This window comes from Panicum virgatum, chromosome 2N (genome assembly GCF_016808335.1).
Source record: "Panicum virgatum strain AP13 chromosome 2N, P.virgatum_v5, whole genome shotgun sequence".
In the NCBI taxonomy this organism is placed as follows: domain Eukaryota; kingdom Viridiplantae; phylum Streptophyta; class Magnoliopsida; order Poales; family Poaceae; genus Panicum; species Panicum virgatum.
In genome coordinates, this window is record NC_053146.1 from 40,242,376 (window position 1) to 40,263,241 (window position 20,866).

Sequence of the window (20,866 nt, forward strand, 5' to 3'; positions counted from 1 at the left end):
CATTGGTACACTTGTAAGAATGGGAATTCAGAAGACATAGCTGCAATGGAGGCTGTGAGGTAAACTTTATAAACATTACTTCACTTTAGTTCACTGGTTTCAATAACTATCATTGTAGATCACCACTCGCTTTTATTTCAGGGGTCCACCAAAGAAAAAGCTCAAGAAAGCATCCACTTGTAGCACAGAGACTAGCATTGTTGTGCCCACTCCTGCATTAGGAATGGTCTTCCCACACAATGAGGCAGTGGCCAATGCTACGCACAAGATAAGGAAGAGAACATCATCTACAAAAGCAGGTGTCACAAAAAGAAAAGGGACAGCAACCAGTAGTTCGACAAGCACTGCCTTTACTAGGTCTACCAGGTGTTGTCTTAAGCTATTCTCAGTTTCATTCTTTATCATGTACAATCACCTCACCAATACATATTTTTTTGCTTTTTACACAAAATCTGGAACTGGATCCAATGACCCTCTTCCTCTCCAAGTTTTGCAACCCGTGCCTCTTCTTCAAGACACCGGGTGCCCTGAAGCCACAGAGAATACAGTGCAGACACCAAGGAAGAAGTGTGCCATCAAGAAAAAACTTACACCAAAGAGGGCTCCTGCAGTTGTGGCAGCCAGCCCGTCCAGCCCCGCTTCAAATACCAGAAGCAAGAAGCAACTCCAGCTTGAATAAAGTGTGATTCCAAAGTATTATTTTGGCTGCAGCATTTGTTTGTCATGAAGCATCAGTTTTTTTTGGCATGGCCGTACTTATGATCTGGAGAACTATTTCTTTTGTTGTGATGTTTCATGCCATGTTTATGTAATTTAGGGCACTTCTCATTTGCAATTCTACTATTTATGTTGGTGAATTGAATAAGTACTTGTTGATGTGAATTTGTTGCTCTAATTGTAGAATGAAAAATGGTGTGTGCCTAACTGTTGTTCTAAATTCTATATGCTTAGGGCATATTTCTATTTTTTTTAATTGTCAAATCAAATTTCTATGTCCCCTATTATATCTGATTTTTTTTATAAAAAATAGCACAACAGTCCGGGAGGAGGCCCTCCTCACGGATGCCTTTATTCTTGTTTTATTTTTTTATTTTCCATTGTGTTTATTTTTTATTACATCTGCAATACAAAAAAAATTGAATCACCGGATGCACACCCTGCCCAGGCGCTTCCCAGGGGCACCAACCGCACCTGACCGCCCAGGCGCTCCTGCGCGCCAACCTCCCTCCAGACCAGTCCGGTGCTCTAATCACCAGCTCAGGGGCAAAAATGTCTTTTTACAACTCCGTTTGCCACCGTTACACCCCATTCCGTCCAAAAGGATGTGTGGGTAAAAAAAATTAGCGACAGGATATACACGTGCGACCGATTTTTTTTAAGGGCATGTAGATCAAAAATAACTTTGATAGTATACTGATTAAAGACTCTCTATTGGGATGGGCTGAATCTGGCTGGGCTGACCAGCCCAGCCGTTCGGCCGGTGGGCTGACCAGCCAGCCGTTCCGCTAACCCCACCCACACGTATGGCTGGGCATTCGGGTTACCCGAAATTTTCGGGTCGGGTAGTTCGGATTTTAGGAATTTCGGGTTTCCAAAAATGATACCCGAAATCAGTTGGGAAAAAGAAGAACCCGAAAATTCGGGTACCCGAAAATTCGGATTCGGGTTCGGGTTTTACCCGAAATTCTGGAACTCCATATATGCGGTATAAAATCAAATCAAATACACCCAACCATACATCCAGTTCACACGTCCAAACTGACAGTTCAAACGAAATTAACTAACACTTCACACGTCCAAACCGTGACAGTTCACACTTCACATATCACAATTAATAAACATAGTTTTGAAGCAAACAAATCAAATCATAGATGAAAAAACTACATGACTAAGACAGATTCGCTTCCAAAGTCCAAACCACCCAGCACTCCATATGGACAGTCGCCGCCATATGTGGACAGGAAGCCGAGGTCACCGGGGATAAGAAGAGGGCGAGGCGGAGAGCGACGCCGGTCGCCGGGATTCGGGAAGAATGGGCCTCGACAGTCGCCGCCTCGGGCTTGGGGGCCTGCACGCTCGGCCGCTCGCGCAGGCGCAGGCGCACGCGGAAGGTGGTGCCGGTGGCGGCGGGCGGTGGCGCGGTGGGCAGCTGGGGCTAGCATGGGGGGCGGCGGCGCGGCGCGGTGTTGGGGCGGTGGCGCGGCGCGGGGTTGGGACGGCGTGGGGTCTGGGCGTCTGGCGAGTCGCGTCTAGCCGTCTGGGGCCTGGGGGCACGGCGTGGGGTCAGGGTTAGGCTTGGACGCTTGGTGTTGGTGGTGGGCTGGGCTGCAATTTATTTGGGCTAATGGGCTGACCAATTTTTCGAGTAAATTGGGTATTTCGGGTACCGTGACCCAAAACCCGAACTACCCGTATTAATTTCGGGTACCGTGAGCTCGAACCCGTATTAGGGTTCGGGTTTTTCGGGCTCGGGTTTTTCGGGTTCGGACCTCTGGTATTGGGTTTTTTGCCCAGCCATATACCCACACGCATGACGCATTCGCGCAGTAGGATTTCCGGAGGCACCCGCAGCGCCGCCGTCCGGGCCGCCCCGAGCCTCGTCAGCCCCTCCGCCCACCGCAGCCGTCGCCGCAGCCCCTCCCCTCGCGGGCCCTCGCAGCCGCTCATCCCCTTGCCGAGGCGACGCACCGACCGTCGCCTCGCCTCCCCGAGGCATCGCCCCTACCTCCGTCGTCGCCGCGGCCTCCAACGGCCAGATACCGCCACCGACGGGCTGTTCGTGGCCGGCGCCGGACGATTCGGCCCGCCCTCCTCTTCTTATCCTCTTTTCCGTCCCGAAGCCTTCACCTCCGCCTGCCCTTCTTAGCCGCCGGCTCCGCCGCGGCAGGTCCGCAGCTGTTCCAATGGAGAACACGGAGGCTGCCAAGAACACGACCACCAGCGGCTTCGCCTCCCCTCTCTTTTCCTTCTCCAACCCCGGCAGCGCCTCCTTCGGCTTCGGCTTCGACTCTGGCGCTCCTCCGCCGCCCCCGCCGCCGGCCGTCGAGGTCCAGCTTTCCGAGGTACCTTCTCATCTCGACCTCTTTTCTGCTCTGTTTCCTTGTTCTTTTGTTTTTTGTTATAGCATTAAAGCTTTGATCTCTGCTGGGTGATCTTGCAGGAATCGCCCGTTGCGTCAGCTAGCTTGGATCCGGTTGTGGTTGATGACTCCCTGACGATCTACAAGGTACGATTGCAAATGTGCTTGCTCGCTTGCCTGCCTTGCGTTTGTGGGAATGCTTCTGTCATCGTGTAATCCTGAACTCTGCTATACTGCAAAGGAAGCAATCAGGGATTCAGGGGCTAACAAATACATAAATGGGAAAACTATGTATGTATTTTCTAATTTACTCTACCTTAGATAACATGTCCAAACTTATATATGTATGGAGTACATGTTTGGAGACAAATGACAGACAGTGAATCATAATAAAAAGGAGACCAATACGTACTATTATTAGCAAGTTTACCTCTTTTACTTCTTACATAATTTCGAGTTTCATGCTTAAACAAATTGTGCTACCCAACCAAACAGAGACTATATCATAATAAAATTGATCGTGTTGAATTGATAAAATTGTTTATGTTGAATTTGTACCCAGAGTACAGGTCAATTGCATGATTACACATCAAGATATGGTTGCATTTGATATGCTGCCATGCTGCAATTGCTTCATTTATCCCACTAAGTGATAAGCGGAAACAGTGTGTTAAATTGCTTTATCAATCATTTTCTTACCTTGTGCTGCTGAGAGTGATGCAATGCTTGTTTAACATGCAAGTGGGGATGGAAACCTCCTTTGCTTAGCTTTTTAGCATGCCACATCACTGTGTCGTTTCTCGTTTGGGCACTAAATTGTGCTTATGCCAAAAACTGGCACTTTGAACTTCCCATCGGCCAACTATAGCTTTGAGTTACCTCCATCTCAATGTCTTTTTCTTTTTAATTCTATAACCCCCCCCCCTCCCACACACCCCCAACCCCTCCCTTTTTCCACCCCTAGCTGGAACATTTAAGACTCCAAAGTTCAAGCACTCACCTCCCCTCTCCCTAAACCAAAAAAAAGGAAAGATATATTTTAAAACTGGAATAGTTGCCTTGCCAAACACCCTGATTGCACATAAACACATTACAGCAACTATAATGTTAAGTTTATTACTGCTGTTCGACAAGATTTTGCTCGTGTACCATATCCAATGGGTTATTCTCAGCCTATTTTGTGAATCAGGGCTCCAAAGGGAACTCCAGTATATGACCACTAGTATTCACTGCAGCTATCATTTTTTGGGCATGATAGAGTGGCTAGCACCTACATCGTGGGTGGGCAACAACAAGCAACACAGGGACTAAGCTGTGGAATATGATTATGGTTGCTTATCTGGTGTTGATATTGATTAAGACTGAATATGGTATTTTTTAGACACTTAGTTTTATTAAATTTTGAATTTTATTTAGATGCATTAAACAGTGTCCATGCCTGTGTCCACCTCTGGTCATTCATATCCTTGTGATGATGCTAAACTAAACTAGTTTTCTTTCTCAATCTTACCAGGGGAGGGTGAGTACATCTGATGTTTTTGGAGTTAAAGACTCTGATTTGGTCCCAGGAAAATACGAAGGTGAAGACTGAATACATTTTGTTCTTTACACCATATTTGTATTTATTTGGCTCTGCGAAGTTGAGCAAAACAATTGGCAGCAGGTGGGCTGAAGCTGTGGGAAGGTTCATTAGACTTGGTGAAGGCTCTAAATTCTGATATCAAAGAAGGTAGATTGCTTCTAGAAAGCAAACGTGTATTAGAGGTGCGATGCTTGCTCTCAGGTGTCATGTTTTTGCATGTACCCTTATTGATTCAATTCTTTTTTCTGTTGAAACTACTGAGCCTAGTTATATTTTGTGTAACCTTCCTCTATTCTGTATTTGTACTGAACAAATGAACCTGGGATCATAATCTGCAGTAGAATGTCCAAGTGACCAAATTCTTAACAGAATTATTCAAACAAACAGTTGTGTTGATCATGCTGCTTACATCAGCCATTCCTTTTGATTCTTTAGCTTGGATGTGGACATGGCCTCCCTGGCATTTTTGCAGGTCTTAAGGTATTGCTCTTTATCCTTTCTTTTCTGGCATTTGAAATAATTCCTCATATTGTCGGTGTCCCGACCCGGGGGCCCGGATCCCAACTAGTAGTAAATGCTGCGTGTTTTCTCATCCCAGATGATGATGCAAGAGGCAACACAGTAACACACGGTTTATCCTGGTTCCGGCCGCGGGGCCGTACGTCCAGCAAAGGGGGTGTGCGAGGGCACTGTATTATCTTGCACCCGGAGTGCTTGTAGTAGGGGATACAAGCGAGGCGAGAGAGGGAGGAAGGCTCCCAAGTCTCTGCTAGAAGAGGGGTTGAACGTGGCGAAAAGGGATGCCAGAGCGTAAGTGATGATGGATCGCGTCCGGAGGCGTCTTTTTTTGTGCTCTTTGTCTAAAGGAAGCCTGCCTCCTCCTTTTATAGTCACAAGGAGGGCGGCGTACATGAGTAGGGGCGTGGAAGTCGTCGTTTTCCCCGAATCGCGGGGTACAGTGGTCGAATACTGTAGGAAGTACACTGTGGGGCATGGCGTCGGGCGTGGCAGTCGTCCTGGATATCGTCCTTCGTCCCGCGGAGATCGCGCCGGCGTCCTGCCAGCCCCTGCAGGCGGCATGGTCGTCGCTGGTGTATGGTCTTCTATATACGGCGCGGTGGCGTTCAGTGGGCCCTGCGGGCCAGGGTCCTGCATGCACCGGCGGTAGCGGTAGCGGGGCGCGCGGCGGCCCCGGACCCCCTGGTCGGAGTGCGGGCGTGCACACTAGGAGGTCCGGGGGACACGTGGAGGTCCCGGACTCTGTCCGTGTGTGTTGAGCGCCCCTCTCCAAAGGACACGTGACGTCGCCGGACCCCTTTCCCAGCGGGAGGCGGGTCCGGACGGTTGGTGTAAGCAGAATAATAACGGGAGCAGTGCCGAGCCTGTCTTGTCCCGCGTCGCAGGTCCCGCAGTGTTGCTACAGCATCCGGGATGGCGGAGCGGTGACCGGAGTCAGCGGATGGGACCCCGGTCACATCCACTGTGGGAATGGAGGCCCGACGCTGCTTGTCCTGGGTGCCGTGGTGGAGTGGCTGGCCTTTAATGCCTTCGTACGACGGGCGGGTGAGCGGCAGGGCCGTTTGTCCCTTATGCCGAGAGGTGGCCTCGAGCGAGGCGGAGATGGGTTACTCCCTCGAGGGTAGGTTCGCTACCCTCGAGCGAGGCGGAGATGTTTTGCCCGCTCGAGGGTAGGTGCTCTACCCTCGAGCGAGTCGGAGACGCGGGGCGCAGTCGAGGGGTCTCGGCGGGGCCCTCGAGCGAGGCGGAGATCGTCCCGCGGGTTCGAGGGGGATGCGAATGGGCCGCACGCTAGGCTTCTTTGAGTCCTTTCCTTTCTTCCGGATGGGAAGCAGGCCGTGGGCCTTCGTGGGCTCAGTCGCTTAACATGTGTTCGCTTGGTCCTGCATTCCCTGGTTGCCTTGTGGCGCGCCGTTCGAGGGCGGTCGGCCTGAGCCGATGCTGTGCCGCCTAGCGTCCAGGGCTCAGCTTCGCTTTATTTTGTTCGGTCGTGTTTCGGCGCGGTGACCGAGGGCATCCTTTGCTCGTGGAGTGCCGCGCCGTCACGGGCGATCCAAGCCTCCGCTCTTCGACAGGCTTGAAGCTTGGTGCCCGGCGCAGCTATAAATAGGGGTCGTGGGGTTCCCTTTCCTCTCCAACCTCCCAGCTCTTTCTTCTAGCATTGCCTAAATCTTGTAATGTTTTCCTTTGCCTTTCGTGGTCGGCCCCCAGACGGGGTGGCCTGGCTTTTTTAGGCCTTGGCGCTAGAAGAATGCTTGCGAGCGGTGGGGGAAGACCGGAGTGGGCGTGCGTACCATCCCTCAGCTTAAGTGGGATCAGCAGAAGAGCATTGGGCCCGTGGGGTCCTGCTCCTACGATGTCACCTAGCCTGAAGGGGGATGGAGACGCCTGACCGTGGCGTTGGCGCCAGGTCTGGCGGCTGTTCTTCGCGTCGTCCCCCCCCCCCCCCCCCCCCCGGCAACAAGGTTGCTCTCGGGGAGACGGTGCGGAGGGCGCGGTCCGCCAGCTCGACCCCCCGCGTGGTCTTTGGTGGGGGAGACGGTAGAAGAAAGCTTGCGAGGAGAGCATTCCGCTGGACCCGTGCGGCCTGGGGGCTCCTCCTCGCATCCCTAGCAGCCTGGCCGTTGCGTCAGTCAGGGGCTCGGTGCCTTTCTTCGTCACTCGCTCCTCCCCAAGACAGGGAAAATTGCCACGTAGGTGGCAATGTGTTTGTATCTTTCGACGGCTTCGCGCCGGTAATCCTTTGTAATTTTTATTTGCATTGAGCAATAAAGTCCCCTTTCTCCTCCACGGGGAGGATGACCGAGGGTATAGGGATGTACAGAGAGTTACGACCCTCGAATATGTGCGAAGTTTCCTTCGCGGGTGCGCGTCCGCGCACCCGCGGGTGTAGCCCCCGAGGCCTTGGAGGAGTGTTTGTACTCGTCCAAGGGCTATAAACGTTGCACCGCTGGGTTGCCTCACTGGGGTGGCCGTCCAGCGTCTTTTTCAGCAGGCATCGGCACTCTTTCAGCCGGCCTCGGCATTCTCAGTGCTGCTACAGCGGCCCGGCGTTCAGCTTAACCATCAGGAGAGCGCACGTTGACAGCGGAGGATTTGGTTAGACACGTGGAGCTTCACAATCAACGGTCGTCGACTTATTCGAGGGTGCGGTCTAAACCGTGGCGTGCGAGGAGCCCCCGAGCCTAGGCCCGTGTGAAGGCGTTCAGGGGAGCCCTCGTCTTAGATTACGACCCTCGTCGCCCTTTCGCAGGGAGGAGGGGTGAAGCGCACCATGCTACCCATGCCCGGGCCGCGAGCTATGGCTGCTTTAGTGAGCTGTTAGCGGGTAGTTCAAGCGGACGTCCGTGTCCTGTTCGATAAGGGTCGGCTCGTGGTCCATGGACACGTCACATAAAGCGCTTGCAAGGGTTCGCTAGGCGGGGCTCGGACCCGTTCGATAGGGTCCGAGGGCTCGATGCTCTCCCTCGATGGCATCCCCCTTCTAGGCACCCTCGACTGGCCTTGAACACTGCGTATGATGTCTCGAACTCCGCGTTCGAGGGTAGCTTGTATGGCACATCCCTGCAGTCCCTGACTCTGGCTTCGAACCCCTGATCAGTAAGGCCTCGGAATGCGATTCCTTCGAGGGTAAAGAGACCCCTGAAGGAATATTCCGTCTTGATTCGAAAACGACGCAGAGTCGCGAGTCACGCGCGTGGGTATTCCGCTGGTGGTGGGTGACGTGGCCCGATTCGTGCGGTGCGACGCGGGGCGCGCCTTTTAAGGCGACAGCCTCGGGTAGACGAAGCGGCGTGGGCGGCGGTTGACGGATGGGATAGCACAACAGTCGCGCCGCGCCCGCCGGTTACCGTGCCGCAGTTAATGCTGCGTGCGCGCGTGGGAGACTCTTGGCCATGGGGCCCAGCCGTCAGCGAAATCTACCGCATTGAATGTGGTAGATTCGGGCTGTGGCCGCGGCTCCGTCCGTCACGGTGAATAAAAACGAAGAGGAAAGGGTTGTTTGGGCTCACCTAACCATTTGCCTTCATCCTACTTCGCCTTCTCCGCCTCCCCTGCATCCTGAGCCCGCAGCCAAGAGCGAAAAGGAGGAAGAAGAAGGAGAGAAAGAGAGAGAGAGCGCACCTTAGCCATTTCGGAGCCTTCACTCCCGCATCCCCCCTCGACTCGCAAAGATGTCGGACATCCAGGAGCCATTGCCGTGGGGGAAATCCTCCGCCACCGTGGCGGTTCTGGAGCAGTTGGTCACCGACCGGCTGCTGCCGCGGATCATCGACTCGGGGGCGCCGGCGTGGATTTCCCCGCATCCGGACGAGACCGAGCCGAAGCCCCCGCAAGGCTACGTCGTGAGCTTCGTGCGCCTTCACGAGCGAGGCTTCGGCGTCCCCGTCAGCAGGTTCATGCGGGCGTTGTGCGACTACTATGGAGCGGAGCTGCACAACTTCAGCCCCAACTCCATCTCACAGGCGGCGGTTTTCGTCGCCGTCTGCTAGGGGTACCTCGGGATAGAAGTGCACTGGGACCTCTGGATCCACCTGTTCCGCGGCGAACTCTTCATTGAGAGCGGGCGGGGCCAACCGAGGCAGTTCGCGCGCGCCGGCGGCCTGACGTTCCACGTGCGTCAATCCCGGAGGAACCTCTACATCCACAGCAAGATGACGACAAACAACGCCGGGTGGAGCCGAGGGTGGTTCTATCTTCGGAACTACAGCGGCGCGCTCCCGGCATTCACCAACAGGGTGCTCCGGGAGCGACCACCGAAGTGGGATTGGGGGGTGTCGCCCCCAGCACAACAAGACAAGCTCGAAGTCCTCACCGACGCGCTGGCGCATCTGGCGAGGAAGGGGTTGGCGGCGGCCGTCATCGCAAACTTCCACCGGCAGAGGGTGATCCCTCTCGTGGAAAGGGCCCTGCCGATCTTCCAGCTCACCCCCGGGAGCCAGGTTGAGGGCTCGAGGACGTCGTACAAGCTGCTCTCCCGCACCACCGCCGCCCGGAGGGCAAAGTACGCGGTGGCGGAGTTCCCCCAAAATCCCGAGGATCTTTGGAGGATCAAGATGCGCCCCGAGCCGGGGTACATTTCTCTGGTAAGTTTTGATTTCGAATCCGGTGTGTGTTGTGTAGCCCCCTTTTCATGACTCCATCTCGGGCGTGCTTTGCAGGGGTTGAGGTGCGGCACCTCGAAGCCCCCGGTCCCGGAACAACGCCAGATCAACCGCCTCCACGCGGAGAAGATGAAAAGGCGGAAGGACGCGGCGGAGGCAAAGGCCGAGAGGAAGAGGAAGAGGAAGGCGAAGCACGACAAATCGTGCAAGCTTGCTCGCGCGGAGGGGAAACCGCGGCCCGCCACGCCCGAGTCCTCGGAGGAGGACGAGGAGGAGGCCTCGGACGCCGAGGACCACGCTCTGGGGGGCGACGGGGCGGGAGCGGGTGGAAGACGAGGGGACGCCCCCCGCCGACCTACCAGTGGGAGGAAGACGAGGGGACGCCGGCGGCGCCGGAAGAGACAAGGGCCGTGGCAGAGTCACCGGCGCACCCATCCCTCGAGGGGGCAGAGCGGGAGTCGTCGCCTCCGGCAGCCGGTGAGGAGACGCCTGCGCACCAGGTGCTGATCCGTGGCGACGAGGCTGCGGCTGGTGCGGAGTCGTCCGAGCTGGCAGCCTCGAGTCACCGGGCCGACACGAGGGGGGCGCCCTCGGGGTAGTCTTCGAGGGGCGGCATGGTGCCTCGGGCCCGAAGAAGCGCCACGAGGAAGCGGAGCATGAGTACTCGATCCGGGTGAGTAAACTTGGGTTTCGTTTCTGTTGCGTGTTTGGTCGATTTCTCGATCCTGTTGTCCTCAACTTGTGTTCCTCGATTTTCAGCCCCGGGGCCGTCGCCAAGGATGCGGTGCAGCTTGCCCCGGCTAAGGCCCTCAAGACTGGGGCACGCAGCACGCCGCACACGGCGCCGCAGCCCCTGCCTGCCGTGGACCTCGTGGTGGAGGCCGCGAAGCTGCGGTAGGCCGTGGCTCGAGGGGCCAAGGCGGCCCAGCAAGCTCGAGCACAGGAGGAGGGTGGCGATGCCGGCCAGAGCGGTGCTGAAGCAGCCGCTCAGGCTGACGACGCCGAGGAGACCGGCCGGGGCGGCGCGGACGGCGCCGCCCGGGCAATCATTGAAGTGAGGCCGGCCAGGGCGACGCGACTAGCGCCGCCCGGACGGATATGGGAGGAGAAACTGGTGGGGGCGCGCAGGAGCGCCCTGCCGACCAAGCAGAGGAGGAGACCCTCGTCCTCGAGCCCCCGAGGGCCGAGGGCGAGGGCGTCGCAGAGGAGGAGACGACGCAAGGGGCGGAAGGAGCCCGGTCTCGGAGCCCACCGAGGCCCGGGACGAGGGTATCGTCGCGGTGGTGCCCGCGCCCCGCGCCAACGGCGCAAGGATGTGTGGCGGCGGTGGTGGAGCTGCCGGACAGCAGCGAGGAGTACGGGGACTCAATGGACATTGACCCCGCTGCTGCGGCAAGCGCCGCCGCGCATATCGCCGAGTTCGCGTCGGCCAGCGCGGGCGTGCTCGAGGCGGGGACGTCTGAGGGGCGTCACCACGGGGCAATCGTCCCGTCCGGGCTCCCCTCGGAGTTCCTCCGCAAGGAGCAAGAGGAGGAGGAAGCCTGGAACACACAGCTTGGCGTCGGCCGCGAGATCCTAAAAGCTCTCGACCGCGCGTTCCAGCTCCATCAGGGGGCGGATTACCAGGTCAGCCAGGTAAATGCTTTCCCCTGAAAATTGCTCGGATTCGATTCGTCCTTAACATGTTGTTACCCACGCCTTCCCACCTGCAGCGGCTGAGGGACATCTCGTGCGAGAAGAGCGCCGAGATGACCCGGATGTACTCCCAGATGGGCCAGCTCGGGCAGCACAACGCCGAGCTGGTGCTCAAAAACATCGAAGCCAACACGAAAATGGCAGATCAGGGAGCGCGTCAGCAGGCGCTGGAGGAGGATCTGGCGCGGGTTACCGGTGAGCGGGACGTCCAGAAGGCGACAGCGGAGCAGAAGGCCCGGGAGGCCGAGGCGCAAGCTGCCGAGCTGCAACGCCTCCGGACGGCGCTCGAGGAGAAGACTCGGGAAGCTGAGGCGCAGAGCGCCGAGCTACAGCGCCTCGGGGCATCGCTCGAGCAGCAAAAGACCGAGCTCCTCCACAAGGAGGTGGTCGTAGCTGCGCTCACCGGTGGGGGCCGCGAGGCCCTCGAGGGGAAGGAGGTGGCCATCCAGAACGTGGGGGCCGCCCTTAGGGAGAAGGAAGCCTCCTTGTCCTCGCTCGAAGAGGCCGCCCGAGCCCAGAGGGAGGAGGCACAGAGGAACATCACGGGTGAGTACCTTCGAGTTTTCGTCGATTTGTTTTTTTTCGTAACTTACATTGATTTCCTTTGTCCAGAGCTGAGGCAGAAAGTGGCGGACGAGTCCGCGGCGAAGGAAGCGGTCCACACCCGTGAGCGCAGATGGAGTTTGCTGAGCTGGAGCAAACCGCCGTGAGCGTGTGTTAAGAGCTCGAGGGGGAGGGTGCCGTCTCGGGCAGTTCGGTGATCAGCCGCCTGCGCGCGCTAGGCGGCCGGATTGCCGAACACGCCAAGAGCACCTTCCGTCTCGGTGTCCTGCGGGCCCTCGCCGTGGCCTCGACACACTACCTCATGGATCTCCAGAGGGTGTCGTCGGGGTACGTCGTTCCCGATGATGCTGATGCGGACGCCGCGTCGGCCATCATGGACGAAGCCGACGCAACTGCGGAGGAGTTCGCCACCGTTCTCGCCGAGAAGCTCGAAGCAGACATCCCTCCCATCGCCGAATTCGACGCCACTGAAGGCCCATAAGGGGGGATGGTAGCCTGTAGGAAAACTGGGCCTCGAAGCCCTTGTAATAGATTAGTGATTATTGTAGTCGCACTTTTTAATCGCATCTTATGAATATAAGAGATTTATTTTCGTTGAATCGACTGTGTGGCCCATCGAGGCCTTTGTGCGTTCGAGTCTATGTTTCTTTACTTTATTTCCGTGTTCTCGTAGGCGACTTAGATGAACGTCTGCGAGGAAATTTCGCGTTCATAAGCAACGTAGGCGTGGGGTGGTGAGGGGGGTGCCGTATCCCGGAGGCGTAGGCGGTCCCGCGACTCGGCCGGCCCCGTACCGTAGTTACTTACGCCTCACGTCCTTTTTTTCCAAGGATACGAGAAGTTTAGGGTCGAGACGGAAATATTTCGAAAAAACATTGGCGATTTTTTGGGGACGTTCGGTGGTTCCCCCCGTAGTAGCCCCCGAGGGAGGCTTGGCTTTGCCGAGGGTAAAGCCAGGCGTACCTCAGTGTTTGTGCGCGTCCGAGCCCTCGAGGGTCTGGACTCCGGAGGGTTCCCAAAAAAAAAAACAAGTAGAGCGTACTTCTTTATTATTTCGGGAAATTGAAAATGCGAGTACAAACGATGTACAAATAGCTTGAAATTTTAAGGATAGAAGCGACGTAGCTGTTGTATGTTCCAAGCGTTGGTGAGGACTTCGCCTTTTTCGTTTGCCAGCTTGTACGTGCCGGGTTTGAGCACCTCGGCGATTATGTACGGTCCTTCCCATGGAGGTGAGAGCTTGTGGCGGCCCCTGTTGTCCCGTCGAAGCCTCAGCACCAAGTCCCCTTTCTCGAGGTCTCGGCGCCGGACTCTCTGCGCCTGATACCTTCGTAGAGACTGTTGGTAGCGCGCAGAGTGTAGGAGCGCCACGTCTCGAGCCTCGTCCACTTGGTCCAGCGAGTTTTCGCGAGCTCGCTGGTTTTGTTGCTCTTGGTATGCCTTGAGCCTTGGCGACCCGTACTCCAAGTCAGTGGGGAGTATGGCCTCGGCGCCATAGACGAGGAAGAACGGGGTGAAGCCCGTGGCTCTGCTTGGGGTCGTCCTCAGGCTCCAGATGACCGAGGGTACCTCCGTGAGCCACCTCCGGCCGAATTTGTTCAGCTTATTGAAGATCCTTGGTTTCAGTCCTTGGAGGATTATGCCATTGGCACGCTCCACTTGCCCGTTCGTCTGTGGGTGTGCCACAGCCGACCAGTCCACGCGTATGCGGAAACTGTCGCAGAACGTCAAGAACTTCTTGCCTGTGAACTGGGTGCCGTTGTCGGTGATGATCGAGTTCGGGACCCCGAACCTGAAGACGATGTCGGTGAAGAATAGAACTGCTTGCTCGGACTTGATCTTGCCGATGGGTCGAGCCTCGATCCATTTGGAGAATTTGTCGACTGCCACCAGCAAGTGGGTGAAGCCCCCGGGCGCCTTCTGTAGCGGACCGACGAGGTCCAGTCCCCACACGGCAAACGGCCACGTGATGGGGATGGTCTGCAGAGCATGGGCCGGGAGGTGTATCTTTCGAGCGTAGAACTGGCAACCCTCGCAGGTCCGCACGACGTCAGTGGCGTCGGCGACCGCGGTGGGCCAGTAAAAACCTTGCCGAAACGCGTTACCCACGAGGGTGCGCGGCGTAGTGTGATGGCCGCATATGCCGGCGTGGATGTCGCGGATCAGCTCCTTGCCCTCGGGGGCGGGGATGCATCGCTGCATGACGCCCGAGGGACTGCGCTTGTATAGCACGTTGTCGATTAGGACGAAGGACTTGGCCCGCCTAGCGAGGCGCCGCGCCAGGGTGCGGTTCGAGGGTAGGATCCCTCGAACCATCCAGTCGAGGTATTGAACACGCCAATCTTGCGAAGTGGGGGCCTCGTCAACTTCCATCTCCTCGGCCTCGTCCGCGGAGGTGGTCCCGAAGTCAATGTCCATGGGCTCGACCTCGTCCGCCGGGAGGTTCCCGCCGGAGGGCCCAGCGGTCGAGGGGCCTGGCTCTGCCGGATCCATGAATTCGGCGGAGGGCTTGGTGATGTCACGAGCGAAGATGTTCGGGGGACGGTGGTTCGCCCCGACGCGATCTTGGCTAATTCGTCGGCGTCCTCGTTGTACTTGCGCGGGACATGATTGAGCTCTAGGCCGTTGAACTTGTCTTCGAGGCGGCGCACTGCATTGCAGTACGCCTCCATCTCCGGGTCGTGACAGCTAGACTCCTTCATTACTTGATCGACGACGAGTTGAGAGTCACCGCGCACGTCGAGGCGCTTGACGCCGAGCTCGATGGCGATGCGGAGGCCACTGAGGAGTGCCTCATACTCTGCCATGTTAGACGCAGGGAAGTGTAGGCGTATCACGTATCGCATATGTTCTCCGAGGGGTGACATGAAAAGGAGACTGGCTCCGGCGCCGGTTTTCATCACCGACCCGTCGAAGAACATGGTCTAGCATTCGGCCTGGATCTGCGGTGGGGGTAGCTGAGTGTCCGTCCACTCAGCCACGAAGTCTGCCAAGATTTGGGACTTGATCGCTTTGCGGGGGGCAGCGAAGGCCTCCTCGGAGTCCTCTGCCTGCCCCGACCCGCGCTGGTTCGGTGGGACCGGCTTCTTTCCCTTCCTCCCCCGCTTCTGTTTCTTGGCGGGGGCGTTGGGCTTGACGTTGCTGCCTTCCGCAGGCGCATCGTCCTTGCGCTTGCTCGACTTGTCGTCGAAAATGGCACTAACAGCCTCCTCGCCGGTGGCGTAGTTGGTGGCGGCGTCGAACAGCTCGTTGGTGTTGGTCGGACGGCTTCTCGCGAGCTCATGCACCAGGTTCCTGCATGTCGTACCCTTTAGGAAGGCGTTGATGACCTCGACGTGGGTGACGCTGGGGAGCTCGGTGCATTGCTTGGAGAAGCGCCGCACGTAGTCGCGCAGGGACTCGTTGGGCTTCTGTCGACACCCTTTGAGGTCCCAAGAGTTCCCAGGGCGCACGTATGTGCCCTGGAAATTGCCCACGAAGATCTAGACCAAGTCGGCCCAGTTGTGGATCTGATCCGCGGGCAAATGCTCGAGCCACGTTCGTGTAGCGTCAGCAAGGTGAAGAGAAAGGTTGCGGATGATGACCGCGTCCTCCGTCGCGCCGCCTAGCTGGCACGCTAGGCGGTAGTCGTTGAGCCAGACTGCAGGGTCGGTCTCGCCCGAGTACTTGACGAGGGTGTTGGGTTGTCGAAAGCGCGGGGGAAAAGATGCAGTTCGGATCTCCCGGCTGAACACCCGGGTGCCCGGAGGCTCCGGTGACTCGCCCCTGTCGTGCTCGGGGTCGAAGCGTCCACCCCGTCGAGAGGGTGTACCCCGTCGCGCTCGTGCACCGAGGGTGCCTTCGCACCGGGCGCTACGGCTGCCTTGCGCTTCCCTGCTGGTGGTGTGTGCACAGAAACCTCGCGGTCCTGGTGCGCAGTCCCACCAGGCTGCTCCGGGGCTTTCGAGCGCATACGAGACGCAGAACTCTCGGCTTGCTGCACGGCAGCTTGCTCGATGAGCTCCTGTGCCTCGCGGCGCAGGTTGCGGCCCGAAGGCGTCGATGGCTCGGGCATAGCTTGGAGTAGATAGGCCGCAGCGACGAGTTTTTCGCCGGCCGTCTTCAGTTCCGGAGGTTTGTCGACGTTGTCGTCGGCTAGGATCCGCTCCCAAGCGACGCGTCCCGCCGCCTGGGCATGTGCTGCACGCGCGGTACGCTGCTGCTCGAGCGCGGTGCGCAGCTCCTGGGTTTGCTGACGCTGCTCGTCGAGCTTAGCTTGAAGCTCCTTGAGCTGCGCCAGCTGAGCTTGTCGCGCCGCCGAGCTTGACGAAGAAGAAGGGGCTGCAGGCGGCACCAAAGGTTGGTTCGCCTGCGCGTCCGCGCCGCCGTCCCCGTCGTCGCCCGGAATGTTGTCGTCTTGCCCGTCCGCGAGCTGGAACATGAAGCACTCCCGGGCAGGATCGTGATCCCCCTCGCCGGAGTCTTCAGAGCAGGTGAGGCAGTAGGCCGTCGCCAGCTGGAACAAGCGGAGAGCGTCGGGGTCGCGAACCCCGGAGTAGTCCGAGTGAAGTTGTTCATGAATAAGTTGACGTCGTCAGGGATTGAGCTCGCCGTCTTGGGGTAGGATTCGTCAGGAGACGACGCGATGAGGCTGTGGATCGACAGGAGATGATGACCCGGCAGGTCCTCATACTTGGTGAAGTTAGCGCTGGTTGACGACGCGTGGGTGGCAGTGTTGCGCATCCCGAAGGGGAAGGGCGACGGCGAGGTCGAGCCCCTCCTGGGAGACACTGGTGCTGCAGCAGGTGACAGTGCCGGCGCTGATGACGCCGAAGCACGTGATGACGACGCGGTGGCCCCGTTGGCCGTGATGTTGAGTCCTGACATGCCAGCCTCAACCCATGTGGGGGAGCTGTGGCGTGCCGCACGACGCCGCTCCGCGCGTGCTTGTCACGAACGCTGACCCGAGCGCCTGTTGCGCCGGGCTGGTGAAGTCGGGGTGACGGGGTTGCGTCCGAGCGAGAGGAGCCGCATGAGGTAATCGTTGCCGGTTGCTCTAAACTCGAGATTCCCGAACCAGATCATGTGTCCCGCTGGGAGCGGATCCGAAACACCCATAGGATATGGGTTGGATCTGCTCGGCATCCCTGGAAATGAAATGGGAACTAGAGAAAAATGTCACGCAGCGGCCCCTAGCTGGCGCGCCAACTGTCGGTGTCCCGACCCGGGGGTCCGGATCCCAACTAGTAAATGCTGCGTGTTTCCTCGTCCCAGATGATGATGGAAGAGGCAACACAGTAACGCACAGTTTATCCTGGTTCCGGCTGCGGGGCCGTACGTCCAGCAAAGGGAGTGTGCGAGGGCACTGTATTATCTTGCACCCGGAGTGCTTGTAGTAGGGGATACAAGCGAGGCGAGAGAGGGAGGAAGGCTCCCAAGTCTCTGCTAGAAGAGGGGTTGAACGTGGCGAATAGGGATGCCGGAGCGTAAGTGATGATGGATCGCGTCCGAAGGCGTTTTTTTTTGTGCTCTTTGTCTAAAGGAAGCCTGCCTCCTCCTTTTATAGTCACAAGGAGGGGCGGCGTACATGAGTAGGGGCGTGGAAGTCGTCGCTTTCCTCCGAATCGCGGGGTACAGTGGTCGAATACTGTAGGAAGTACACTGTGGGGCATGGCGTCGGGCGTGGCAGTCGTCCTGGATATCGTCCTTCGTCCCGCGGAGATCGCGCCGGCGTCCTGCCATCCCCTGCAGGCGGCATGGTCGTCGCTGGTGTATGGTCTTCTATATACGGCGCGGTGGCGTTTAGTGGGCCTTGCGGCCAGGGTCCTGCATGCACCGGCGGTAGCGGGGCACGCGGCGGCCCCGGACCCCCTGGTCGGAGTGCGGGCGTGCACACTAGGAGGTCCGGGGGACACGTGGAGGTCCCGGACTCCGTCCGTGTGTGCTGAGCGCCCCTCTCCAAAGGACCAAAGGACACGTGACGTCGTCGGACCCTTTTCCCAGCGAGAGGCGGGTCCGGACGGTTGGTGTAAGCAGAATAGTAACGGGAGCAGTGCCGAGCCTGTCTTGTCCCGCGTCGCAGGTCCCGCAGTGTTGCTACAACATCCGGGATGGCGGAGTGGTGACCGGAGTAAGCGGATGGGACCCCGGTCACATCCACTGTGGGGAATGGAGGCCCGACGCCGCTTGTCCTGGGTGCCGTGGTGGAGTGGCTGGCCTTTAATGCCTTCGTACGACGGGCGGGTGAGCGGCAGGGCCGTTTGTCCCTTATGTCGAGAGGTGGCCTTGAGCGAGTCGGAGATGGGTTACTCCCTCGAGGGTAGGTTCGCTACCCTCGAGCGAGGCGGAGATGTTTTGCCCGCTCGAGGGTAGGTGCGCTACCCTCGAGCAAGTCGGAGACGCGGGGCGCAGTCGAGGGGTCTCGACGGGGCCCTCGAGCGAGGCGGAGATCGTCCCGCGGGTTCGAGGGGGATGCGAATGGGCCGCACGCTGGGCTTCTTTGGGTCCTTTCCTTTCTTCCGGATGGGAAGCAGGCCGTGGGCCTTCGTGGGCTCAGTCGCTTAACATGTGTTTGCGTTTTTCAGAGTGATCTTAGTACCCCGATTAGGGTGTCCCTAATCGTGGTACCCGACACATATATATTGATTTTTCGAAACTCGAACTGTCAGGGTGCTTGTCTGATTCATTTCCAAGATTTCAATGCTGAGGTTCTTAAATGCCTGACCATACCAAATGCGAAGGTCAATCTTTTCAAGGAGCCACCTGAAGGAACACGTACATCTACGAGTGTTGGTTTCTTTGCTGGTGATTGGAGTGAAATGGATAAGCTACTTCTTTGCGGAGATGCTGAGCAAGACAGAACAACCAGTGGTGTTACAGAAGATAAAACATATAATGGTTATGATATCATCATGATGGCTGAGACTGTTTATGCGTTATCTTCTCTTCCAAATCTCTACAGGCTTATCAAGAAGGTCAACATTCAAAATTTTCATTTTACTGAATATTCTTTCTTCTAGATTAAAGGTTGCTGAATATTGTCTTTCTTACACATTGAAAGCCTTGTGCAGTGCTTGCGCTACCCTGGGGGTGTGGTTTACATGGCAGGGAAGAAGCATTATTTTGGCGTGGGTGGTGGCACAAGACCGTTCCTACGCTTGGTTGAAGAAGATGGTAAGTTGTTTGTCCTTCCTATGTAGAACTTTAATCTGCAAGATTTTTATTTGTGTACACCATAGCTTTTTTTCCCAGTAGGATCAAATGCTTGATTTGTAAACTTGTGAAAAACATGAGGGAAATGATATCTGACTGCTTCATGGTGATCATTTATGTTTCATTTCCTCTTTCTTCTACATATGCCACTTCAGAATTATACGACATTTTATATTTTCAAATGATCAAACTTCTTCAACTTTGACCGCTAATATATACGAAAACTATTTAGATCGGTGACAAGGAAATAATGATATTTAATTAGCTGGATTTGTTATGCTATGTACTTTTACAGTATAAGAGAAGGTACTTCTACTAACATTTTACTACAAACAATGTCATTGCTTATTATCTTGTCTGTCCAATGTGTCATATGTTGTTGAAGAGAGGGGTAAATTTTTCTTCTTTTCTTTTTCTACTCTTAGTGAATGGTATCAACATGTGTTCTAAATGTATAGTTGTAAAATGTAGATTATCCATGCTTAATATGATATTTTACGTTCCATAACAATAGATGGTATTATCTTTTTGTTGATGGGGACATAACTGTAGACTATGAACTATTTCTCTGAACACCGTGTGGTATTCAAGCATTGTTTTTTACTGACTTTTTGTTGTTCTCTAGGCGCTATGCTAACTGAGCGGCTCAATGATGTTGCCGATGGATCATCTAATGTTAGGGAGGTTTGGAAATTCTCGTTCAAATAGATTAGCACTTCCCTTGCGATTGTCAAAGAAACTGAAAACATGTACTGTACTCCATATTGGTAGAGGGAAGCCTTGGTCTAGGAGTTCCCTTATTCGGCTAATGTACCTTTGACTATTTCAAAAGCCGAACTTTTCATTTGGAATTTTGATATGATTATGAACCTCCAGACCATAATCAAGAAATTGCTGTACCTCCAGATCATGTTCTAAACTCGTGTTGCCCCTCCTTAACACATGAATTATCCATGATCTCCCAAATTCTCTCATATTTTCCACCAACAAAAGTATCCCCTTCCTAGAACAAACAAAAGCTTCCACTTCCCATTCAACATCATTGCCAAGATTCCTGCTAGTTCCAATGGCAGACACAACTGATTGAGTAACACCTGACAAGTCAAAAAAAGGGCCCAGGGACAAAATTCTACCCCGGATGCTTCACCCTTCCAGCTTTCCATCCGGAATGATACACCATGCTTGCTGGCATGGGGCCAAGGAGGTGACTCATGGCAGCCAAGAAGAATGTTTTTGTCCCGGTAAACACTCGAGATGTCATGCATCCAAACAACAGCAAGACTGACAGCGAGAGGTGCCAATGGGGTAGGGACATGGATGTGAGAGGATGTCCATAGCCCCATGTGATGCAAGGAATGAGGCATTAGGGCAAGCTTTGTCCCTATCTCCACGTTTCTCATTCCATGTGCCTACTGTGTGTGTTTAGTCCTTGTGATTTGCGTGTACGCTCGCCCTCCTCGTAGTGTCTATATCTCCTGCATTGCAGCTTTCACGGTGAAGCTGCCATGATGGGCTTCTTCCAGTACACCGGCGTCGGTGGCGGCGGCGGTGGCCGTGGCGGCAGCCTGTTCCAGTACCAGCGGCTGGAGCGCCGGCAGCCTGTTCCAGTACCAGCGGCTGGAGCGCCGGTTG

At 56.2% G+C, this 20,866-nt stretch overlaps 1 protein-coding gene across 4 annotated transcripts; it reads left to right on the forward strand.

Moving 5' to 3' along the window:
* Window positions 1-2,542: 2,542 nt before the first annotated feature.
* Window positions 2,543-20,193, forward strand: LOC120660454 (histidine protein methyltransferase 1 homolog). 4 transcript variants are annotated; one of them, XM_039938993.1, is made up of 8 exons: window positions 2,543-3,062; window positions 3,161-3,226; window positions 4,593-4,659; window positions 4,743-4,843; window positions 5,097-5,141; window positions 18,691-18,996; window positions 19,093-19,195; window positions 19,860-20,193. In XM_039938993.1, the coding sequence occupies exons 1-8, from the start codon at window positions 2,904-2,906 to the stop codon at window positions 19,940-19,942; spliced, it is 930 nt and encodes a 309-aa protein (XP_039794927.1). In that variant the 5' UTR covers window positions 2,543-2,903; the 3' UTR covers window positions 19,943-20,193. The 4 variants fall into 4 exon arrangements, with proteins under 4 accessions (XP_039794927.1, XP_039794928.1, XP_039794929.1 ...); XM_039938994.1 differs by having other exon boundaries at window positions 2,551-3,062; window positions 18,763-18,996; XM_039938995.1 differs by having other exon boundaries at window positions 2,551-3,062; window positions 18,778-18,996.
* The last annotated feature ends 673 nt before the right edge of the window (window positions 20,194-20,866 follow it).

Excerpts from the sequence above, each read along its gene's own strand:
- LOC120660454 (XM_039938993.1), top strand. The coding sequence starts at position 2,904 with ATGGAGAACACGGAGGCTGCCAAGAACACGACCACCAGCGGCTTCGCC. Across the intron at positions 3,227-4,592 it reads ACTCCCTGACGATCTACAAG|GGGAGGGTGAGTACATCTGA; the intron begins GTACGATTGCAA and ends CAATCTTACCAG. Across the intron at positions 5,142-18,690 it reads GCATTTTTGCAGGTCTTAAG|GGTGCTTGTCTGATTCATTT; the intron begins GTATTGCTCTTT and ends TCGAACTGTCAG.